At 47.5% G+C, this 22714-nt stretch overlaps 1 protein-coding gene across 2 annotated transcripts; it reads right to left on the minus strand.

Moving 5' to 3' along the window:
• Window positions 1-2: 2 nt before the first annotated feature.
• On the minus strand, window positions 3-20995 carry SLC35A3 (solute carrier family 35 member A3). 2 transcript variants are annotated; one of them, XM_053917742.2, is made up of 8 exons: window positions 20713-20995; window positions 13942-14146; window positions 8812-8966; window positions 8609-8731; window positions 7036-7207; window positions 5929-6047; window positions 4308-4441; window positions 3-3237 (listed from the first exon to the last, which is right to left on the minus strand). In XM_053917742.2, the coding sequence occupies exons 2-8, from the start codon at window positions 14126-14128 to the stop codon at window positions 3147-3149; spliced, it is 981 nt and encodes a 326-aa protein (XP_053773717.1). In that variant the 5' UTR covers window positions 14129-14146; window positions 20713-20995; the 3' UTR covers window positions 3-3146. The 2 variants fall into 2 exon arrangements, with proteins under 2 accessions (XP_053773717.1, XP_024425881.3); XM_024570113.4 differs by lacking the exon at window positions 20713-20995 and adding an exon at window positions 20381-20528.
• Between the last annotated feature and the right edge of the window lie 1719 nt (window positions 20996-22714).

The following is a 22714-nucleotide window of genomic DNA, read 5'->3' on the forward strand; positions in this document are numbered from 1 at the left end:
TGTGTCCAAAGTTGTGAATTACAGTAATATTCTCCAGGAAAAAAGTCAGGTTATTGGTAGAGCAAGGCACATAGGACCAGATTTTGATAAAGGTGCTTTTTCTTTGGTCCTGTAATTACTTTAAATGTGCTACATATCATAGAGATTCTTAAAATGTCTTTCAATATAGCATAAATAACTTTTATAAACTTTTTCTTAGGCAAAGCATGCATCCACATGGCATTAAATATTGTAACAATAAAACTGTAAATAAAATGAGTAGGCTGCACCCTGTTTTTTAAGAAAAGACGCAGTTGAATGACTATGCAATGACATTTTCAAAGACCAATAATTGGATAGGTAGGAAAGGTGTACCAATTCTTAATAACAGTCAGCGTTGCTCTGTCTACTGAGTATATAGTTTCCTTTCAGATTCTGTCCCCTTAGAACCTAATTTAAATATCAAACCACCCTTCCTTCTATGAAATTGTGACATGTAATATCCACTGATGTAAACATTTAAAATTTGCACCCATTTTCCACCATAAAAGTGGCCTGCAGGTCCCGCAGGGTCCGTGCCTCGTTACAGAGCCGGCGCGCTGCCTGTGCGGCACCCTCTGCAGGTGGCGCCTCCAACTCTCCTTCCCGAACTCCTCCTCCTTACTGCAGATGAGCTATCAACTGGCACTTCCCCCCGTGAATTAGCGTATTTTTATAGTGAACAAAGTAGCTGAGAGAGAGTAAATGGACTTTGAAAAGTGTGAGAATTTAAATAATCAAGGAGTCGTCATTACAAAATATTAACACAATAAGGCTTTGGAGGTCACCAACCCCCCCCCCCCCCCACACACACACAGGGAGACTGTCACCTGTGTACACCTGACGAGGCCTGGAATGCAGGTTCCCCTCGAGTGTGACTGTGTTGAAAGCACGAACTATACAACCCAGCCTCTCATGATGTTTTCAAACTGACTAGAACAGCAACATATAATAAAAAATTGCTTTGAAATACTTGTATACTTTAGACTCTTTTCTCAACAACTATTGGTTATAATTTTATAAATTTTGTTGGGAATCTTGAAAAGCGTGTTATTTTGGACAGCCGAAAATATATTACCACTGTAACTAACGCATCGGCTATCCAGTCACGCTCTTGGGCTATTTTTGGAAGTATTAACACAGGAACAGACTACACTTGAGTCAACAGTGAGTTGTGGGTACACACTGAATTAACACGTGACTGCCCACACAGCCCTTCTCGTGGGCTGAACACGGACCTCTGTGCTTAGTCTCGAGCTCACTCCATGCACATGCAAGATTCAGACCCCGCACCGCCTGAGGGAAGCCTGGGGTCCGCATGTCCTTCCGGGCTGAGAGCCCCGTGCTCAATGTGTGGGAGCTACTAAAAAACACTCCAAACGGTGCTTTTACTTGGTCACTGAACATCAGTAAGTCGGGCTTCCAGAAAGTCTGCTTGGTGCCAAACTGGAATCATCAGCAAAATGACTTCAAATGTTTTGTCAGTGTGAACACATTTAAACTTGGGGGGAGCTGGGTCAGGCCCTGGCCGACGGGGACCAGGCCCGCATCAGGGGAGTAACCGCCGGCCCCGAGGAGTGAGGGGCGCCCAGGTGTGTGAATAGTGTGTCTGAGCCAGATTCTGTCCAGCCAAATCCACTAGGGAGATGCAGAAATACCTACTTCTTACTATTTTATGCTCTTAGAACAGGAGACTTGTAAAAAAATACATAAAGTATGAATGAAAAAAAGTAAAACTCTTCTCCTCAATAGGTAATTCTGTCAACAGTTAAACTCACATTCCAATTTTAGAAAGTATTTTTGCCCGCCAATTCATCTTCTCAGTTCTGCTATATTCTCTCTCCCTGTGCCAACGTATTAAATAACTCATGGAAGTGGCAACCTCGATGCCAGTACTAATGAAAATGGAAAAGAAACCACCAGTTTAAAGCCCAGCGGCGGTTCCTCCCAGCGGCACAGAAAGTGGACTCGAAACCGGGACTGGAGCGTCCTGGGGACGGTGGCTTTCTGAGAGGCCTGCGGAGCTCTGGAATGTCTCCAAGAAAGGTCATTTTGGTCGAAAGTTCTGCGTGACGTCAGCTCTACTGTTTTGTGGTGGTGGTTTTCGTCCACTGTTGCAGATTTTACAGATCAGTGGGTAAAATGCTCATTAAAACCCATTCTAATTGTGACCAGTACATGCTTTGATAGTTCAAAACTCTCCAAATGGAGATATTAGGTAATAATTATTTTATTTAAATTATTAAATGAGTATTTAACCCCTTTAAATTACATATTGAAACTTGAATGGAACAGACACTGGAATTCAGTTTGAAGCACTCTAAGATTTATCCGACTCACGGCAAGAAGAGCAATTGCGTGAAGAACACGGCCCCGTCAGTGTAGAAGCCGGTCCCGGCGCCCCGGGCCTCCAGCCCCCCACGCGCAGCGGCCGCGCCCTGCCAGCTCGCAGGGGGAGATGGAGAAAGGGGCCTGTGCCTCTCTCCGCGTGAAATTTAAATGTGACTCGTGAATTTTATTCCCTGACAAATCAGACCCAGAATGTCACTTCCTCAATTTGGATGCAGCGGAGCAGATACCATCTCGCCATCTTCTGCTGACGGATTTTGGTGTAAATATGGAAATCTTAGGAACGTGTAAATGTGTTTCAGGCCATACTTCTATTTTGTGGCAGCCTTACAGGTAGTCTGGTACAACACGGAAACTGTGAGCGCTCCGTGTGGCCTGCTCCGGCAGTGCAGGGGGAGAGAGAAGAGCGCTGAAGGCAGCCGCACGGCCGGCTTGCAGGGGCTGGTCTGCCGGTCACGGTGGCGCTGCCGCCAACACTGCACGGGACAAGCCTGCAGCGGGCAGGGCGGTAAAATCTTTCTAACCTCAGACTTCAAGTTTCCTCCACTAGTTCTAATCCCTGGAAATACTTTCAATCCCTGGAATCAAGTTTTGATTCCTAGATGCAATAGGTATTTTGTGACAGATACACGTATTTTACCCTCAAACACTTAATGTTTTCAAACCATTTGGACACTATGACCAGACTCGGCGTGATACCCTCTGAGGGTCTGCAGGAGCCCTCTGAGCCTGCTTCATGTGGAGCCCCCCGCGCCTCGTGGGTGGGAGACAGTGCCGGACTACGCCTTCATGGGACTCCCTGCAGGCCTGGGGTCGTAGCCGTACAGGAAGGTGGCTGCGATGACGAGGGCGGCTCCGAGGAAAAAGACACTGAAGGGATGGAGAGAAAAAAGGACAAAATCACTGAAAGCCAAACAAGTTCCTTCTGTTCCTTTACTGTAAAAGAACAAGTATAATTTTGGGGGAAGTGGTCCAGGAATATGACTACCAACACCGTGGACTTACTACATGCCAGGTGTTCAGCTAAGCGTTCACACGCATTCTCTCTGCAGTTTTCCCAGCAATGCCATGAGAGAGTGGTCACACTGGGCTCGCTTTTTAGTACGCGGGGAACGGAGCATAAGAGCTTGTGTGATTTGCTCCCGGTCCCACTGGTCTCCGTGGAAGAGAGAGTCAAACCCAGGCTCTAGCTCCACCCTCATCCACTCCCCCCACTGTCTCCCAAAGCAAAGACGTTTTACTGCATTTCATCTTAATATGCTTTGTGCCTCCAATACACTGAATAAGATCTCAAGTTTTTAAAGGCATTTGAAAATATAAAGGGAAATCTGCATTCTTTTCAAACCAAAGTAAATTTCATTTTAAAATCCAAGGTCCATAAGCAAAACTCAGGATTAATTTTTTAGGATGCTTTAAAAAAAAGATTAAATGCAAGGAGTCTTGGTTTCTTCTTTATTTTATCCATAAATACAATAATTTACAATAAACTAGAAATGAACTTAAACTAGCATTAGAACTTAAACTGAACATAAACTAGAATACCAATTTTAACTTTTGATATGTACATTCAAAAATAACTAAACCTTCAAAAAAATTTTAAATGTGACTATATAGCCTATTTTATGACTTTAATAGGGCTTATTAACTTTTTAATATGACTTCTGTATGACTTTTTACTTTGGGGAAAAAGGCCCATTCAGATCTATTGGGAAAATTCTGGCCAGCCGAATTTGTATAAGAAATTTTCCAAGGGAAAATTTTTTCATGCATTTAATTTGAAACCTTTTAAAAAGATAGTTAAGTGGGTATCTTTTACTAACTATGTGTCCACGATTTTTCAAAAGCTGTAGTAAAACATTTTTTCAGACAAAATCTTAAGAAAAATGCTTATTTTTCTATATCCTTTTGGAGATTTAAAGAAATAGAAAAGAAGATATTACCTGGTTGGCACAAAATCTTGTAGCCAGAAATAGGATATCAGTGTTGATAATATTATGGATAAAGAGGTTGCAAACCCTTTTAAAATATTATCTGCATACTTTATAACAGCAGCGATTACAAGACCTCCGAGTGCCTGCAGAAGTTTTAAGAGATTATTTTTAAAAACAAACGTATATAAAACTGCTTTCCCAACCAATGCCATTACTCAGTGAAGCTTTACGCTTATGCCCTGTACATTTAACCCATCACAGCAAGTGGTTCACTGAGCAGCTCTTACAACCAGGAGCCTTCTAGGGTCTGCTCAGTAGCCCTCTTATTCCCAAAGCCGCCTGGCAGAGCCGCCACCTGCGTACTCTGCGGTTTGCTGTAATGGAGTGTGGTCATAGTACGAGTGAATATCTAGCCTCATCCAATTTAGTACAGACACCCCTGATCAGACAAACGTGGAAAGATCGTTTCCCAACTAGCGGAATGTTTTCACTTCTGATTAAAAACAAAGCATAACCCGGAAGTTATTCCACTAGCCTTCCAGTAGCTTACAATTCACTTTCTCCCTCCAGTTCCTCCCTTTCTAATCCACCCTTCATTGTTATCGGCTACTTTTTCTGAAGCCCAGTTTTATTTGTTCTCTTTAAGAGTACAGAAAGAGCTTTCTACCAGATCCCTCTCAAATTCCAACTGTGGCTGCTTCAGTAATGAGGTTTGACCACATGTCATCATTTTGCTTCCTGCCAGCCCCCACGTCCGGGGGAGCCACCCAGCAATGGAGCTGTCGCAGAGTCACAACTTATGCCCACGGGGCTCGCCGCGGGTGATGTCCGAGTTCCAGGACGGCTTCACCAGGCTCTCGTCCAACTGTTTACTCACTCCCCCTGGGCCCCCCCCGCTACCTATCCTACCAAACCTGGTTCTTCACTCCTGTCTTCAGCCGCTGCTTAAAAGAGGCCTTCCTCTTTGTTAAGATAAAAGCCAGCGTACGTAAACTCTCCTGGTTATCCTATCTCTACTTCACAAGTTCACTTATCCTTGCTCCTTCTCCCCTAAAGACAGAGGTGTCCTTCCTGCTTCCGAAACTACTACCTTGACCCGCCCTCCACGGGAAACTCGCTCCCCACAGCCTCACTGCGCTAGAGGAAGGGCTGTGGGTGCCTGCAACGTGGTGCCCTCCAGGGTGCTCAGCGAGCACTAACCGGACACGAGACCACCCACCCCTCAAACGACTTTGCATGGTAAAGCGCGGTAATTTTGCAGGAATTCTCCAATACGAAACTACAGCGTGAGGTGTGCCCTGTTCCACTTAGAAGGCTGATCTGCCCCTTGAGCCTGAATGGGCTGACCACAGACTTCCGGCGCCAGGAGGGCCGGGGCAGCAAAACGAGAAGTTATGCTCGCCCTCAGCCGCTTAAACTGGCACTTTCATCAGGCTGACCTGAAACACTCACGCCCAGTCTTCAAAGGAGGTTCCCGTACAGACCTGAGACCAGCCCGCCCCCAACAGACCGGAGGCAACGGGAGCAGTCGGGGTCCTTCCTCCTCACGACAGCACCTTGGGAGATGCTCTGATGCCCCAGGTTAAGATGAAGTTCATTAGCCTTACACAGAACACTTCAAAGGCTTTACCTGAAGAGCAACGACTATCCAGGTCAGTCGGTTATACCCCTGAAAGAAGCCGTCCTTTGACACCAACTCTCCGTCGTAGACGTACACGCCCATCAGGCCAAACGCGCTCCCAAAGAAACCTGAGCAAGGAGAGTTCGGCGTCAGATGCAGGGAGGGGTCTGTCCACCGGCCTTCCCAGGAATTTTACACTTTTCTGTTTGGGCAAAATTTAGCTACTGATAAAATTTTCTACTTGGACACTTACATACATTTAACAAAAGTATACTTAGTACTGTAAGACAAAGACATGAGAACATAAGACGAACAGGGATTACGAGTCCAAGAGCACAGAAAACAGCACATACGTCACAGGACGCATGGCCGGCATGTTCAAACGTCTGTAAAAATGCATCTCCTGTCTTCCTGTTGCTGGGCAGAGGTTTTCATGTGTTCACATACATGCCTGTCTCTGCAATTTCATGCTACTATGATTGATTCACGTGTCCTTCCAAAACTCCCAGCCAGCCCACCACTAGACTGTGCGATGAGCTTGAACCAATGAGCACAAAATCCATGAGATACCAGAGAATCATCCATCCTCAACGGGCTTTTATGTTTACGTTATAATTCAGGAAAGTCTGGGGCAACTCACACAACACAAACCTTGAATATATTTTCTTTTCTGATACTTGCATGTCTATGTGAATAGCCGACACGTCAATGCTTACTACAGGACAGGCATTTTCTCCTAAATAATTTCCATGTTATTATCTCATTTAATCCTCGTAACAGATAAAAAGTACTATAATTAAGTACATTTCATAGTTGGGGAAACATGTAGGTTATTTGCAACGTCCTCTGGGGAAAATATAGCAACCGGGGACAAGGCTATTAGGGCTCCAAATGGTGTGGGCAGGAACAGGCTTTGTGTCAAAGACCTAAAATTCCACATTCTTGAATAAACGGTATTCGTTTAAAATACAACATTTTTAAAAAGCCAAAACCTTGCCAGATACTTGGATCTAGAGCACATTTCATGCAAGGCTTATTTATTTAAAGAGATATAGAAAACTTTACAGTGATACATATAATCACTTTAACAAGTATCAGAAAGTATTTAAAACTTACCCAGTTGAATGTTTCTTATCCACACCGACTGTTTGGTCTCTTTTAAGATTTTCTCAAAGTAAACCCCGGCGAAGCCACTTGAGAAGCACGCTATGAGAACCGCCATGAGGCCTACAAACTGAGAGCCCGCTGAGAGTTCCTTCGAATCCAGCTCTTGGGAATCCGAGGGCCACTGCACAGAAGGAACAGCATAGCTGACGCCGACCCCTCAGTGTGTCACTCACTGTGTCAGTCTCTCGGGGACTGTGGCGGAGAGCTTTGGAAAGACGACCTTAGCATCGCCCGCCCCCGAAGTGACATCCCTGTCACAAATGGTAATTTCAAACCCTGCCCCAAACAAGAGGGAGTGAACCAGCACGCAGCAGCCCAAGTGGTAGGGGGCCGCGCGGTCTGGCCAGCCATGTGGGCGCAGGGCTGCTTCAGCTGTCCCTGAAGCCAGGTCCCTGCCGGTCACCGTCAGAGTCTTTGTCAAATCCATGCTCCACCCGAACCATTCATTACTTGATATTTTAATTTAAAATACCTCATTTTTAAAAATGTAATACCTACTTCAGCTTATCCTAAGTAACACCTATGAAAATTTAGGTTTCACATGCCAGTTACATTTTTCTAATACCCGTCTGAGATAAATATTCAGGATGTGCTCACAGTACCCTCTGGGGAACGTGACGGGGGCGGGGACTCTGAAGAAGGGGGAGTTGGCAGGACTAGGTTTGCTCTGAGACGGACCACAGTGGGGACTCCTAGAGGCTGAGTTGGGGGACAAGTCGGACCGAAGTAAAAAGAAATTGGCGAGGAGCCAAAAGGTCACAAGCGAGCCCAGCAGGCGAGCACTGGGAGCTGATGTGGAGACAGACGGCACAGAGCCTGGAAGTCTGAGAAGCAGTGCCAGGGAGCGCTGGGCGACCGACTGGCTGTGCAGGTGGAAGTGGAAGGAGGAGGCTGGACCGCACCCCGGCCGTGGAAAATGAGTGGCAAAACCGAGCTGAACCCAGCCGAGTTTCGTGCGTGGGGCTGAGGGAACAGCCTGGCAAAGCCAGGCCGCAGGGTTTCAGGATCACAGATCTGAGGCTCCCAGGGGTAAGCAGAGCTGCCCACACGGACCGAGGAGCCCCGGGCCTGCACGCGCCAGGAAAGACCCCCGGAATGGATGGTGTCTTCGCAAACCAGGGCACAGCTGGGCCTGGGACCTACAGGGAATGCCGAGGTGCGGGCCCTGGGGCGGAAACCCACAGGGAACCACTAGAAAAATACGAGAAGAGCCAGGGAAGAACGGGCCAGGGCAGAAAGGGCGGCAGGTGGACGACCCCCAGGCCCCAGGCAGCCAGGGAACACCAACTCTGCTTCTCACGCAGGGCCCCACTTCCCTCACCACATGGCTCATTCCTCGTCAGACTTTGCATCAGTTACAGTCCCGTGCGGTATCTTGCTCAAACGAAGCCCTCCAAAACTATCTCAGTTGTGAAAACCAGCGGCTACTTGCTCCACCGGACAGGAGACCCGCACACCCACGCACAGTAAGGAAGCTGCCGACACCCACATGACGGAAGGCACACTCGGCTTGAATAGTTACCTGCACAAAAGCAACTCCGGTCATCAGGATGACCAGGGACAGCCACTGGTACACGCCCAGCTTCTTACTAAGCATGGACACAGAAAACAGGGCCGTTGTGAGGATTTTCAGCTGATAGGTGACCTGAAAAAGAAAACAGCTAGTGCTACTCATGACTGTTGGTCTGCTGCTTAACAGGACTACTGGAAATGTATTTTCAGTACCTGATAGGTGGCTGCATCTAGATTTGACAATGCCACATAGAGCAAATTATTCTGAAGAGTGTATATCCCTGATGGGATAGCGAGTTTAAGTGTTTCCATGGGTTTATTAAGAATTTCATCATGTAGGATTCGATTCAGTGCTCTTAGACTACATTCTAGAAAAAACACGAAATAGGCAAAATCAGTCGTTAAGTAACTCTGAATGAGTTACATACCCTCTCTCAAGGCCTCAGTCTTCTCACCTGTGAAAAAAGGAAATTGGACTACGTGTTAAGATGCTTTAGGTCTAATTTATACCTTTAATAATGCTAGTTTTTCAAATGTTAAATGTTGTAAGGTAGCATATTAAGAGCACTATCCTTATGTTCTTTCATTGGGAAATACAAGTTGGCTGTAGAGATGTACTTACACTCATATATGCAATATGCGTTTGTGATAACCAAAGCTCAAAGCGAGAGTTTGTCAACCTTTATCACATGATTCTTCCTTTGTCACAGCAACATCACGAAAACGTCTATTTTGTGTGTCCCATGGCGTTACCAGCCCATCTGTAACTGCGAAGACTGTAGTCACGGTCAGTCTGCCAGGGGGCTCGTCCAGCCTCCAATGACAGGGGACCCAGCCAGTAGCAGCCCATCTGTAGGGACCTGTCTCTCAGTCTGCGGCTCGTCTCCTCACTGGGCCTCGTACACAAACGCCTTCCATTTTAATGTGTGCAAAACCCTAATTTTTTCCTCCCTGGTTTATTTGTCTTATCTTGTTTGAAATCATTCACAGTACCAGGGTCATAAAGTTTTTGTTTTTAAATGTCAATTTTTTTTTTGTAACACACACTTGTATATTAGCTCTTTTTACTTTGTAAATCCACACTGGAGGACGTGGTCATTGATTTGAGAGAGGAACCTCGGTGTGAGACAGAAGCGCTGATCTTGGCCTCCTGTACGCGCCCCGCCCAGGGACGGAGCCGCAACAGTTCAGTGAGCAGGACCACATGGCAACCAATCGAGGCACCGGGCCAGGGTGGCTTTTTTTACACCCAATATGACTTTGTACTAGTTGCATGGTGTGACAATCACGTACTTTACGAAGTGTCCCCTGGTATTCCCAGTCCCCACCTGGCACCGTACCTGCAGGTCACTGACAATACTCCCTATGCAGTACTATACATCCCCGTGACTGTTCTGTGACCACCATCCTGTGCTTCTCCATCCCTTCACCTCTTTGCTCTGTCCCCAGCTCACTTGCCCCCGGCAATCACCAGCCTGCTTCCTGTGTCTGTGAGGCTGTTTCAGTGTTGTTTGCTCAATTATTTTGTTCAGACTCCGCGTATGAGATCATATGGTGTTTGTCTTTCTCTGACTATCTCACTGAGCATAGAATGTCCTCTAGGCCCATCCGTGCGGTGCAAACGGTGAGCGTTAACTCCCGTGTACGGCTGAGTAACGCTCCACCGTGCACAGATACGGCAGCTCTGTCACCCCCTCGTCTCCTGGCAGGCACTGGGGCTGCTCCCACAGCCTGGCTATTTATCGTAAACAGCACTGCGAACAACACAGGGGAGTAGATATTCTTTCCAAATGGTGTTTCTGGTTTCTTTGGATGTATTCCCAGAAGTGGAATCGCTGGATCGAAAGGCAGTTCCATTTTTAGTTTTTTGAGGAAACTCCATACTGTTTTCCACAGTGGCTGCCCCAGTCTGCATTCCCACCAACAGCGCACGAGGGTTCCCTTTCCTCCACATCCTCACCGGCACTTGTTTGTTGATTTATGACGGCCATTCTGACCGGTGTGAGGAGACATCTCATGGAGCTTTTTATTTGCATCTCTGATGATTAGTGAGCGTTGAGCATCTTCTCAAATGTCTGTTGGCCACCTGCATGTCCTCTTTGGAGACGTTTTTGTTCAGAGTCTCTGCGCATTTTTAAATTGTATAGTTTGTTTTCTTGGTGTGGAGTGGTATCAGTTCTTTGTAAATTTTGGATATCGACCCCTTATCAAATGTATCGTCAGTGAATATTTTCTCCCTACTTAATACGATTTCAGCCTTCTTAAACGCATTGAGACTTGTTCCGTGGGCTAACAGGTGGTCCATCCTGGGGAGTGTCCTGTGTGCGCTCGAAAACAAGGTGTGTTCTCCTGCTCTGGGGTGAAATGCTCTGAAGACATTAATTAAACCCATCTGATCCAACGTGCCATTTAAGGCCACTGTTTTCTCGCTGGTTTTCTGCCCGGAAGATCAACCCGCTGGCGTCGGCCGGGTGCTGAGACCCGTACGAGGGCTGTGTTGGTGCCGCGCCCTTCCCTTGGCCATCACTACTTGCTGTACGTAGTGCACTCAGGCGCTGGGTTGGGTGCATAAATGTTCACAAGGGTTGTGTCTTCTTGTTGGACTGATCCTGTTATCGTTCCGTAACGTCTGTCCTTGTTTCCTATAGGCTTTGTTTTAGAGCCTACTTTGTCTGACATGAGTATTGCTGCCCCAGCTTCTCTTCCTTTCCACTTGCATGAAATATCCTTTTCCATCCCTTTGTTTGCAGCCTGCATGGGTCTTTCCATCTGAGGTGGGACTCCTGTGGTCGGCATATGTATGTGTCTCGTTTTCCTGACCGTTCAGCTACCCGGTGTCGTCTGACTGGAGGATTTAATCCATTTACATTACATGTCAGTCTTTAACCCCCTGGAACTTACTTTTGTGCACGGCATCTCTATTTGTGCGCTGGTTCACTGAAAGTTGGTTTGTTACTGCATCTCTCCATGATACCAACTGCTCACATCAAGGATGCCTTTGGCCCCACAATGCTAAGTGAGTGGCGACCTCCATTCACCTCGGCTCGAGCAGCCAAGGCACACCTTCTCCGTGCTCCTCTTACGCAGCCGTGGTCTTTGACTGTCGTGCTGGTGGCCCCTGCAGTCTTCTTTCGATGATTCCTCCTCACTCTGACCTGTGAAAGCTGGGAAGACCACAGAGCGTGGCCTTCAGCCTCTCTTCTCAGCACAGACCGAGTTATCTCACCCAGCCTCTGACTTTACAGCGGTATGTAAGCTGAGTAGTCCCCGAGCTCCATCTGCGTATATTCTACTATGACACCTTGATGTGACTGCTTGGCGGGCATCTCAAATTCAAAGTGACCCAAAGAGAAGCCTTAATTTCTCCCAATCCATCTTCTATACACCCTTCGTTGCAATACCTATTCACCCAATAACTCCATCTGAAAATCTAGGAATTATTCCTCACACCTGATTCCTCCACTTCCCTAACCTTCACACACCTAATCTACTAGTAAGTCCTGTCAGCTGTCACTCAGAAAGGCACCCCACAAGCCCCGCCCTCTCGCCTGGGCTGGTGCAACAGCTTCCGAACTCGGTGTCCCGAACCTGCTGCTGTCCCCACCCCGCCTGTGCAGTGGTCGCTCTGTGCGCAGACAGAGCACGGTACACATCTCGATGATCTCTCTGTTGCTGTAATGGCACCGTTGCCGACAAGGCTACCCTGCACTGTCTGTGCTCCGGGCACCAGTCCCGTCTCTGCTCCGCTCTGCTCCCAGACCAGTCTGCACCAGCCACAGGCCAGAAGGAGAGTGTCAAAAACAGACCAAGTTTACACACAGCCCAACTCAACAGTGGGCAGACTTGAGCAGACATTCTCTAGCGATGTACAAATAAATGGCTAGTAAGCACATGAGAAGATGCTCAACATCATTAGTCATTAGGGAAATGCAAATCCAACCCCCAAACAATCTGTTTAAAAAAGTACCGAGCGTTGGGGAGGGTGTGGAAAAACTGGAATTCCTGCACAGTGCTGGTGGGGATGCAAAATGGCGCTGTTGCCCTGCCTCCGGTCGGTGCTGCTTCAGACTCTCAAACACGGCATCGCCTACGGCCATGTGGGGTGCAAGTGCACCCCACAGCGTGCGCGCAGGAAAAATGGAGGGACTTGAACAGGGCCTTGTACGCCGACTGCAGCCTCATCCATTGTTCATCGCAGCACTTTTCCCAAGAGCCAAAGCTCGGAACAACCCGCGTGCCCATCGGTACACGAATGGACAGCACGTAATATATAGACACACACGCATGTACATACAATGCAGCAGTACTTAGTCATAAAGAGGAATAAAGTTCTGGTACACGTTACAACACGGACAAACCTTGAAACATGCTGAATGAAATAAGTCAGACATAAAAGGAGAAACAGAAATATCCAGAACAAGCCAATTCATAGAAACAGAAAGTAGCTTCGGTTTCCAAGAGGTGGCGGCTACGGGAGCATAGGAGTTACTGCTTACCTGTCCCAGAGTAGCTGCTTGGGGTGATGGAGGTTTCAGAACTATTGCTGATGGGTGTATAACTTTGTGAGTGCAATTAATGCCACTGATCTGTACATTTAAAAATGGTTAAGGCTGCAAGTTTTATACATGTGTATATGTATATATACATATAACTTCAAAAAATAAAGCAATATACTAAAAAAAAATCATTGAATTATACACTGTAAAAATCAGTGAATTAGCCCTGACTAGCGTGGCTCACTTGGTAGAGCATCGCCCTGCAAAGCAAAATGCTGACGATTTGATTCCTGGTCAGGGCACATGCCTGGGTTGTGGGTTTGGTCCCTTGTCAGGGCACGTACAAGAGGCAACTGATTGCTGTTTCTCTCTCTCTCTCTCTTTCTCCCTCTCTTTTCCTCTCTCTAAAAATAAATAAGTAAAATCTTTAAAAAAAATAAAATAAAATCAGTGAATTATATGGTATCTGAATTAGATAGAGCTGTTTAAAAAAAAACTGCTGGACTAATTAATACCACAGATAAAAGGCTTTTTGACTTTAGTAAAAAATTTGGACTCCGAAATTTCTGACAATCACAGAATTAGAGAATTTGCTCTGATTCTCAAATTACTATAAATATAAGAAACTGGAAGACATGAATATGATACAGGTCAGAACGAAATGCCTTTATTACTACACACAAACTGTCTTAATAAAACGAAAAACATTGAACTGTTCTTAACCTAGGGCATCGGATAACGTAGTAGTGTTCGCGTGTGTAGTTAACAACTTAATATGCCACAGATGAATAACAGCACACAGTGAAACAGGTTTCGGTGACTTGAAAACAAGAACCTGGACACCTACTGTTGTCTTTGTAGACTAATAAAACGCAGGCCACTATCTTCAAAAGCTCAGCCACAACCACGGCCGTGGAAGAGAGATAGCGAGGTCCCTCCTCTTTCAAAGTCCTGGAGTAGCGCATCGTGAGAACCAGACTGGTAGTCTGGAAGACCAGAATCCCCAAGGAAAGGTATTTGAGGTTGGCAGACATTGTTTTGTCTGCATCTGCCTGGAAAACAAAACAAGCAGGGCAAACAAACCGGATTAGAGAACACAGAGGCGAGCACCCTGAAAGCCCGGAGGAGCCTCCAGTCCCAGACAGGATGGGGACGACCACGCAAGCCCGTTCTTCCTGCTTCGGCCCAAACACAAAAGGGAAATGCTCAGGAACTCTGAAAGGTGAAGAAAATGGGCCAGACTGGCTGGCGATCATGATCTTGAGCGATGACCCAGCAATGAACACCCTGGAGATTTTTTTGCCACATGTGTGTCTCACCCTGGGTCCTACAGCAGTTTACGGCCGGGAACCACCCACAGGGGCAGATCAACGACAGAAAAGCCCCAAAAGAAGCCCACGTCCCTGGCCAAAGGAATGGGCCAGCGACCACAGTCCTGCAGGAGGGACCCCTCCCCAACTGGGTGTGTGTAACCTGCGGGACCACCCCCAGCCCACACTAATGTCAGCAGGGGTGGCAGCCCTCCCCGCCCCGCCCCAGGAACCAACACCAGGGACTGCGGGCAGAGCCCCATCACAGGCCGGGGGAATGTCAGCCAAGAGGCAGTACCCACCTCTCCCCAGGGGCTGCCTGCTCATACGGAAGGTTTAGGTGAAAACCAAGGTCACTCACTGTGAGTCAAGTGTCCAGGATACAATCCAAAAATGAGTGTATGCGTCACACCAAAGAGCAGGAAGAATCTCCACGAGAATGAGCAAGGACAGTCAACAGACAGTAGCCGAGGGGACGCGGACGCCGGAAGCAGCTGACGGGAGCTGCCACGAAAAGCACCCAGGCAAGGAAGGGACACGCTCTGGGAAGAATTTCAGACTCACAGAGAAGTGAGAAACCAGTGCAGGGGGTCTTTACCCATTCTCACGCTACTCGCCAACATTTGGGATCCTTTTCCTTTTAAAAATAAAACGTTTTTAAACATGCTAAAATTTCCTTAAATGTTTTCAACAGGTAGCTTCTAAATATCACATAAACCATGAATATTTTAAGCTATTTTTGTAAAATTTAGTATTTTATGATTTATCAAGTCTTCTCCAGTTCTCTCTCTCTCTCTCTCACACACACACACACACAATTCTATTAATCTAACTTCAATTTCTTCATCTAAAAGTTCTGTCTGGATTTTTTAATTGTCACCTTTGAGTGGATACATACAAAAACATGTGATAACGAACTACTATCTAGTCATCAGCATATGATTACTGTATTGCACGAATAACGTCTAATTGTGACCCTTGGATGTGTGTACTCCACAACCCCGCTGATTCTACAAGCGGCCACACTGCCAGGACTTCTAAAGGTCCCGCAGGTGTTGTAGTCACTCTAAGAGATCTTGAACTCGCTTCCCAGTCACTATTTTCCCTCTGGATGGCTAGATGAGTTTGATGTTGATAAAGTTAGTTTTATTATTTTTAAACCCCTCTCCCCTCTACAGGGAAAAATGTACAGCAAAACTCCATCTAAGCTCATTCATTTGGGTTTGGTGAGCTTGGATAACAGCTTGATGAGAATTTACTCTAGCATTTGGTGCAAGAACTATTAGTAAGCTTCCCTAGAATTCTAAGTTCTTGGTAACTATAGAATAGTCTTAAGAAAGAAGGTTTTTCCAACACATTAGGAGGTGCAGTTTAAGTGCACTCGGTGTGTATTTAATCCCAGGGCCCTCATTCTCACTGGCGGGCCGCCACCTGCTGTACGGGCTCGTCAGCCAGTTCGTCAGCCAGTTCGGGCGCCGCACAGGCGTCCGCTGCTCAACGCTCTGCACCCTGTGCGGCGTGTCCGTGGTGCGCTCGACGCGACCGCCTGCCCCCAACCGATCAGGGTCAGTGGGAGATGGACAGTGGGAGATGAACGAGTGGTTTTTGCCCTCACTAACCACACTAGGGAGGCACTCACAGAGTTCGGAAACCTCCAAAACACCGTGCACTAGCACTTTCTCTTCATCCTCGCAAGCACACACAGGTCCTCGCAGGTGAGCTGAAAATCGGTGTGGCCGCAGACTTGTTTCCAGGAGCTCGCCCTGTGGGAGTCTCACCCTCGGGTCTGTGCACCCAGCCCATCAGTCTACATGGACAGTCACATCTGTATTTTGCTGATATAGGTCTCCAGCCACTTAAAAGTCCTAAAAAACTAAGTGTTCAGTCAATGTTTTAGACTGCTAATAAAATTTATATAGATTTTTAAAGATGGCCAAGTACCCAAGAAATTCTGCGCACTAATTTTCCTTCTGAGAGGCTACATTTCTACCTTATCACTTTTAAAGGGAGCTACATTTACATTTTCCAAACTCCAGTCCTGAAATGCTCTCCCTGAGGACAATATGACCATCTACTAGAGCACACGAGTTATGAAGTGCTGTGCAAACGTACGTTTGCATCACACACCGGCCAGAAACAGGTGCTGGTGTAAACGCATGGACGAAGACCACACGCACAGAACCGCCATGACCTCTGTTGCAAGTTTCTGTCCCTTAGCTCCCATGATGCCGAGTCTTTAACACCGCAACCTGCACCCACGTGCAGAATGATGGTGAGGTCCCCCACGCAGGCTTCCCTCCTTCTCTTCAAACTACCTCAGCAGCAGACGTAGTATTCTCAAGGAGTAGTAAGCATATGTTGTAGTTGAAATCCATAATAATCCCATGGAGAATCAAAAAATCTTGTTCTTTATAAAAGTGAAATAAATAGGGGTCAAAGGTAAGTCACTCTTGGCATATTCAGGTTTCTTTCTACGACAGAAATGATGACTTCCACTGACTTCTCTGCACTCCTCAGTGCTCAGAGAAAAGTACAGTCCTGCTCGCTAACACAGCAGACACACCTGTACCGTTTCCGGTTCCTGTTACAGTCTGAATCACACAGCTTTCCATTGTTTCTCCTTCCCTTTCTTCCTCCAGGTGTCAGGTGACTATTTGTGTAAGATAATCTCAACTTTGTGCAAGTTAATTTTTACCTTGGTCTTTCATAGCCTGTGGAATTTCCATTGCTACATTCAGGTAAAATAAATATTTCCTCAACAATATAAAACTTACTTACACTTTATTTTTTTGCTTAAAAACTGTTCAGTATTGACGTTTTCTTTTCATGAAGTTGGTGATTGGAAGACATCACCGCAGTCGTGTGGTGCCCTGTAGGCCGGGATCCCCCTCCTCCCCCTGCACCTGTGCTCTCCTGCCCGACTCCTTCCTACTACGGTCATTTCCTGCCACATGCACTCCAAGGCAGAAAGAAATTCCACGTACCCTACAAAGAACAGACAGTAGTGTAGAAGCCGGGCAGGTCCACAAGCGCTAACCTTTAGTAGAAGTCCAAGACTAAGGAGACTGGGGGCAGAAGTAAAACAAAGGTGTCACGCTCACACAAGTTGCCATCAATGTTTAACAAGTACTTGCTGTGGTCAGGCACTGTGCTGAGCACTGGGTACACAGGGATGGAGGAGATAAAGAGAATGTTTCTTCCTGGAGCTTACCCTCCCGCATGGAAGACATATGCTATGCAAATAATTCAGGAAGTAGCCTGGACCTGGCCAGCTGGCTCCGTTGGTTGGAGCACTGTCCTGTACACCAAAAGGTTGTGGGTTTAATCCCTCAGCAGGGCACATACCTGGGTTACAGGTTCAATCCCTGGTCAGGGCATGCACCCAGGTTGTGGGTTTGATCCCTGATTGGGGAATACACAGGTGGCAACCGACAGATGTTTCTCTTTCTAAAGTCAGGTATGTCCTGGGGTGATGTTTAAAAGAAAAGAGTCTATACGGGTACCTTGTATTAAATTATGTCAACTTGCTTAAACTCAAACACACTTCCCCAAATCCAGGAGACACTGGTGGTTCATCCCACCAAGGGAAACACTACTTAAATTACTGCCTATCATGAAGACTGACCAAGCTGATGCCACCACAAACATTTAATTGGAAACAAACATATAATGGTGTTCACTGGTTGCTTCTAGGTCAGCTAGAAAACCTGGAGGGGAAAAAAACAGCAACAGTGAACGTGAGGCCCAAATTAACAGCCCAAGGTCTAAGGAAATAATTAGAAAGCTTCTATGACTGCCCTAAAACATCTTATCTCCTTTAGCAAAGTCAGTGTTTCCGAAAACCAAGTCCAAAGTCTGATCCTGTGTTTGGCTGTAATAAAAAGCAAATTGTGTTTACAACTTCACAGCGTCTCGGGATCCTGTATTCTCCGTATTTTCGGGCTCTGTATCCTAGCACAGGACCAGATGTAAGATACGTATGCTCAAGGATTGTGGGCAGGCTGAATGATGCCCCCCAACCTCAAATATCAGGTTGTAATCCCTGAAACCTACACTGTTACCTCATTTGGAAAAGGGGATTTTGCACAGGAAATTAAGGGTCTTGAGATGGGAAGAATATTGTGGATTAGCTAAGTAAGCTAATTATGCCACACAAGTGTCCTTATAAGAGACACAAGAGGAGAACACAGACATGCGAGTGGAGAAGGCATTGCGAACATGGAGCAGAGACTTATTGAAGGTGCTGCACCTGAGGGCTGCAGCGATGCAGCCACCCACTCCAGGCTGCAGCACCGAGGCTGGAAGAGCAAAGAAATGGACCCCACCCAGAGCCTCCAGAGGAGGCGTGGCCCGCTGACACTTTGAGATTAGCCCGGTGGTATCAGTTCAAGTTTCCGGACTCTAAAACAGTGAGAGAATACTGAGGATCCGCCAGCTTTTCAGAGGGTTGAAATCTAATGTTAGGCGCCCACTCGTGTTGATCTTAAGTATACATGTTTATTAACTTCTGGTTTTCTCTTGCGAGCCTGTCTTTTATTATCGGGGTCTCAGCTGAGAACTCAGAAGAGTAGAGAGAAAATTACTACAGGGGGAGAACAACTACACTACCGCAAACATGTATTAATTACCAGGCCCCAGTGAAGTCCGAAAGCATGGGACAGAGCAGCACTTTCCGACGTGAGACTGTTATAAAAGTCTGCGTCGGGTCACGCACAACACAGGAGCTATCTTCGCCTCCGGGAGCAGTGAGAGTTTAATTGTCCCACGATTTAATTGAGCAATTACTTATTAATAGCCTCATATATCTTAACGCTGTGCTCCAGTACTGAAACGCTCAACCAAGTTAAAAGACAACAAGTGCTTCTTTAAACAAGCCTCCATTCTAGGAGGGATACACTGCTCAAATTACCATAGTACAGTGCAAATTTAACAAGTAAGATTTATAAAGCCCAACACACAAGAGAAAAAGAATGTTCTGGACTAATGGTAGACTTAGAAAGCTTCATGAGAAGGTGGCACTTAAGGCCTTAAAGAAGTAGTAGAATTTCTACGAGGACCATAAGGAAGGCCTTCCTTGTAGGAAGAGAGGACGTTAGCAAAGACCAAGGCAAGCGGGCATAGAGCACGTCAGAAATTACATTTCGAAGTAACTCCTCCAGTTTGCCTAAAAATTAGGCTATGTAAGATAAGATAATGTAAAAAAAAAACAAACAAAAAAAAAAAGAAAAAAGAAAGGGACATACTAATCTGATTGGAGCCATGGACAGCTCCCAATTTTGAAGGGCTTTGAGTACCACCCTGAATAATGCGAATTTATCATGGAGCCAACAGTCACTGGGCATTCCTGAGGACACAGCAACCAAAGAAAGCCAGAGCTCTGGCTTTAAGAAGCAACACGGCGGTGGAAAGACTGGAGGAGGACAGGCCCAGGGCAGAAAGCCTGGTTTGGAACCGTTGCTCCTGTGCAGGTAAGAAGAGAGATGAGCCGACTTAGCCTGGAGGTGGTGGGAATGAGGAATGGAAGGACTAAACGTGAGATGCCGAAGAAGTAGGACCAAGACTCGGGAGGAAAATTAGGGATGGAAATTTAGAAGTCATTCCCTTAAAAGGAAACCACCCGAGCTTCCCCATGAAAGTGAGTTAGGGCCCCAAGGGAGAAACTACCAAATTTCATCTTTACCGAAGTTGACTCCCCAAACAACTCCGGTTCCACTTTTAAATACTGCACGTAATAGAACATAATAAAAGAGTTTTCTTCTATCGAGTAATGAACTGGAAGTGACTTGCTAAGCAAGGCCCCTTGCTACATTTAACAGTGTTCTTTCATTCATTTGATCCGACGTTCCGGAGCGCCGTTCAGTTGCTTAAGAAAATATGTTAATTAAAATCCTCCCTCCCCCGACACAGACACGCTGCGCGGTTCAACCGAGATCCCACCCGGCCGGGGATCCTACCCGGCCTCCGCACCAGCCTTACCAGGTCTGGCAGTCCCGCGGCGCCTGAAGCGCGGAGCCTGGCTGCCGGATGGAGCCACCCAGGGGGTCACGGCGGGTCGCCCAGGGCCGCCCACCCGCCGCGCGGCCGCGTTCGCCACGGACTCCCAGACGCGCCCCGCAGTTTCCCTCCGCCCGACACACCCCTTTCCTCCGGCCCCCTTCCTCCTCCACCCAGCACATTCCACACGTCGTCCCGGGGCCCGCAGCGTGTCACTCCCTCCGCTCCAGCCCCAGCCGCGCTCGGGCTCTGCCGGGCTCCCGCGGGTGAAGCGTGCAGCCGCCGCGCGTGCGTCCGCCTCCCCGGCCGCTCACCTGCGAGGCCGCGAGGCCGGCTGCGCGCTCGGGCGGCGGCGGCTCCGCTGCGCCGGGCGCCCGGGGCTGCTGTGCCCCCCGGGACCCCCGGGCTCCCCGCGTCCCCTGCCGCGCGGCGCCGTCCGCTCCCTCCGCCGCCGCCAGCCCGGTGCGGCCCGGGCGTTTCCGGGTTCCCGCGGTCCCGTCGCCCAAACGCTCCGGCTTCCGCCGCGGCCCGCGCGACGCCGTTCCCGGCTCCGTGGTGGCGGCCGCCGCTCGCCGTTTTCTGGCTCCGTCCCGAAGGAGAGGCGGCCCCCAGTGCTGGCGTCACCGTCGTGTCACCGCCTCCTGCCACCTGTGTCCGGTGGCGGAGGTGCCGGGATACTGCTTTGCGAAAGGAAAGGCCGAGTCTTTCGGGGCAAAGGCCTTTATTTGATGCGCGTCCGGGAAGCAAACAACCGGCGGGCGTGTGAGCGTGGGCCGCCACCCGGCCTTTTGCAAGAAGGTGTGCCGTGGTGCTGTCCCAAAGCTGCGGCCTTTCCTGCTGCCTTCCTCCCAGGGCGCTGAGCTCCTCTGCGCTCTGCCTGCGAAGTTACTTACTTCATTGTATTGTGAACTGCTTCGCATCTATCTCCCCGCCCAACACTTTCCTTGGGGTCGGAACTAGCGTGTTTATCTCTCCATCTCCAGCACCAGCCACAGTGCTCAGCACGCGATAGAAACTTAATACTTGTTTCCTGAACTGAACTGAACTGCTGGGCAACAATGTCCATGCCGAGCACACAGTACAAGGGCTCACCAGGAAGGAATGCCAGCAGAGCCTGAATTGCAACTCCAGGCATCCAGCACTTTCCAAGAAGCCAAGTCCGCATGCAAGGCCTGAAGCTTAAAGATAAGAAGAATCTAGTAAAGATTGTACCTTTGTGTAGTTTGCCCAAATCACCCCATTTAATCTTCACAACAGCCCCATAAAGTACGCTTTGGTACCTGTATTTTCCAGAAGGAGGAACTGAGACTTTCAGACACTTAGTAACTTACTGAAGGTCCCATATCTACTGAAAGGTAAGCCTGGATTCAAGCCCTAATTTGTCTGCCGATAAAGTCCATGCTTTAAAACACTATACTTGGCTGCCATAGGAAGAAAAATGGTATAGAAAGGAAATGAGCACAGTTTCGAAAAAAGGTGGTGGACAGTAAAAGTAGCCATAGGGACAAGAGGTATTAGTAAAAACAGAGCTGTCTGCCCATGAAGGAAGAGAGAAAAACAGCAGCTTGGGGACATGAGGGCAAGGAACTGCTTTGGCCTTCCTCTCAAAGGAGATCTCAAAGTCCAAACCTTGGCATCCAAAGGACAGACAAATAAGAACAGCCTATTGACCTAAGGACAGCTGCCAAACCGGACCATGCGGCTCAGTGGCAGTTAATCAGGGTTGGCAGATAACATTTAGGACACCTAGTTAAATTGAAGTTTCAAATAAACAAGAACAATTGTTTACTATATGCAACATTTGACATATACTGAAAAAATATTCGTTTATCAGAAATTCAGATTTGACTGGGTAGCCTGTGTTTTTATTTGCAAAATCTGGCAACCGTGTTGAAAGTGTGAATGCATTATAACATTGCACAATCACAGGTTTCCCATGGGGCCCCAGAGAAATTAAGACCCAATCAAATTATATCGGAACTGTTGAGACTGTTAGCTTTGTGCACACAAAGTATCAGTCCCCAGTCACTATCTTCAGGCAGAGTGGTGGCTGATGGCTTAGGGACTTTGATGGCTTATGTAAGATTCAGTAAGAGCCAGAGGGAAAGGGGAGTGGGGAAGCTAGAAGAGGGTAAATGGGGGATAAATGATGGAAGGAGATTTGACTTGGGTGGTGAACACATAATACAATATACAGATGGTGTATTATAGAATTATACCCCTGAAGCCTGTACAATTTTATTAACCAATGTCACCCCAATAAATTCAATTTAAAAAGTCTCAGGAAAAAAGAAGACAACCAATTGGAAGGAGAGT

Source organism: Desmodus rotundus, unplaced genomic scaffold, assembly GCF_022682495.2.
Source record: "Desmodus rotundus isolate HL8 unplaced genomic scaffold, HLdesRot8A.1 manual_scaffold_172, whole genome shotgun sequence".
NCBI lineage: Eukaryota > Metazoa > Chordata > Mammalia > Chiroptera > Phyllostomidae > Desmodus > Desmodus rotundus.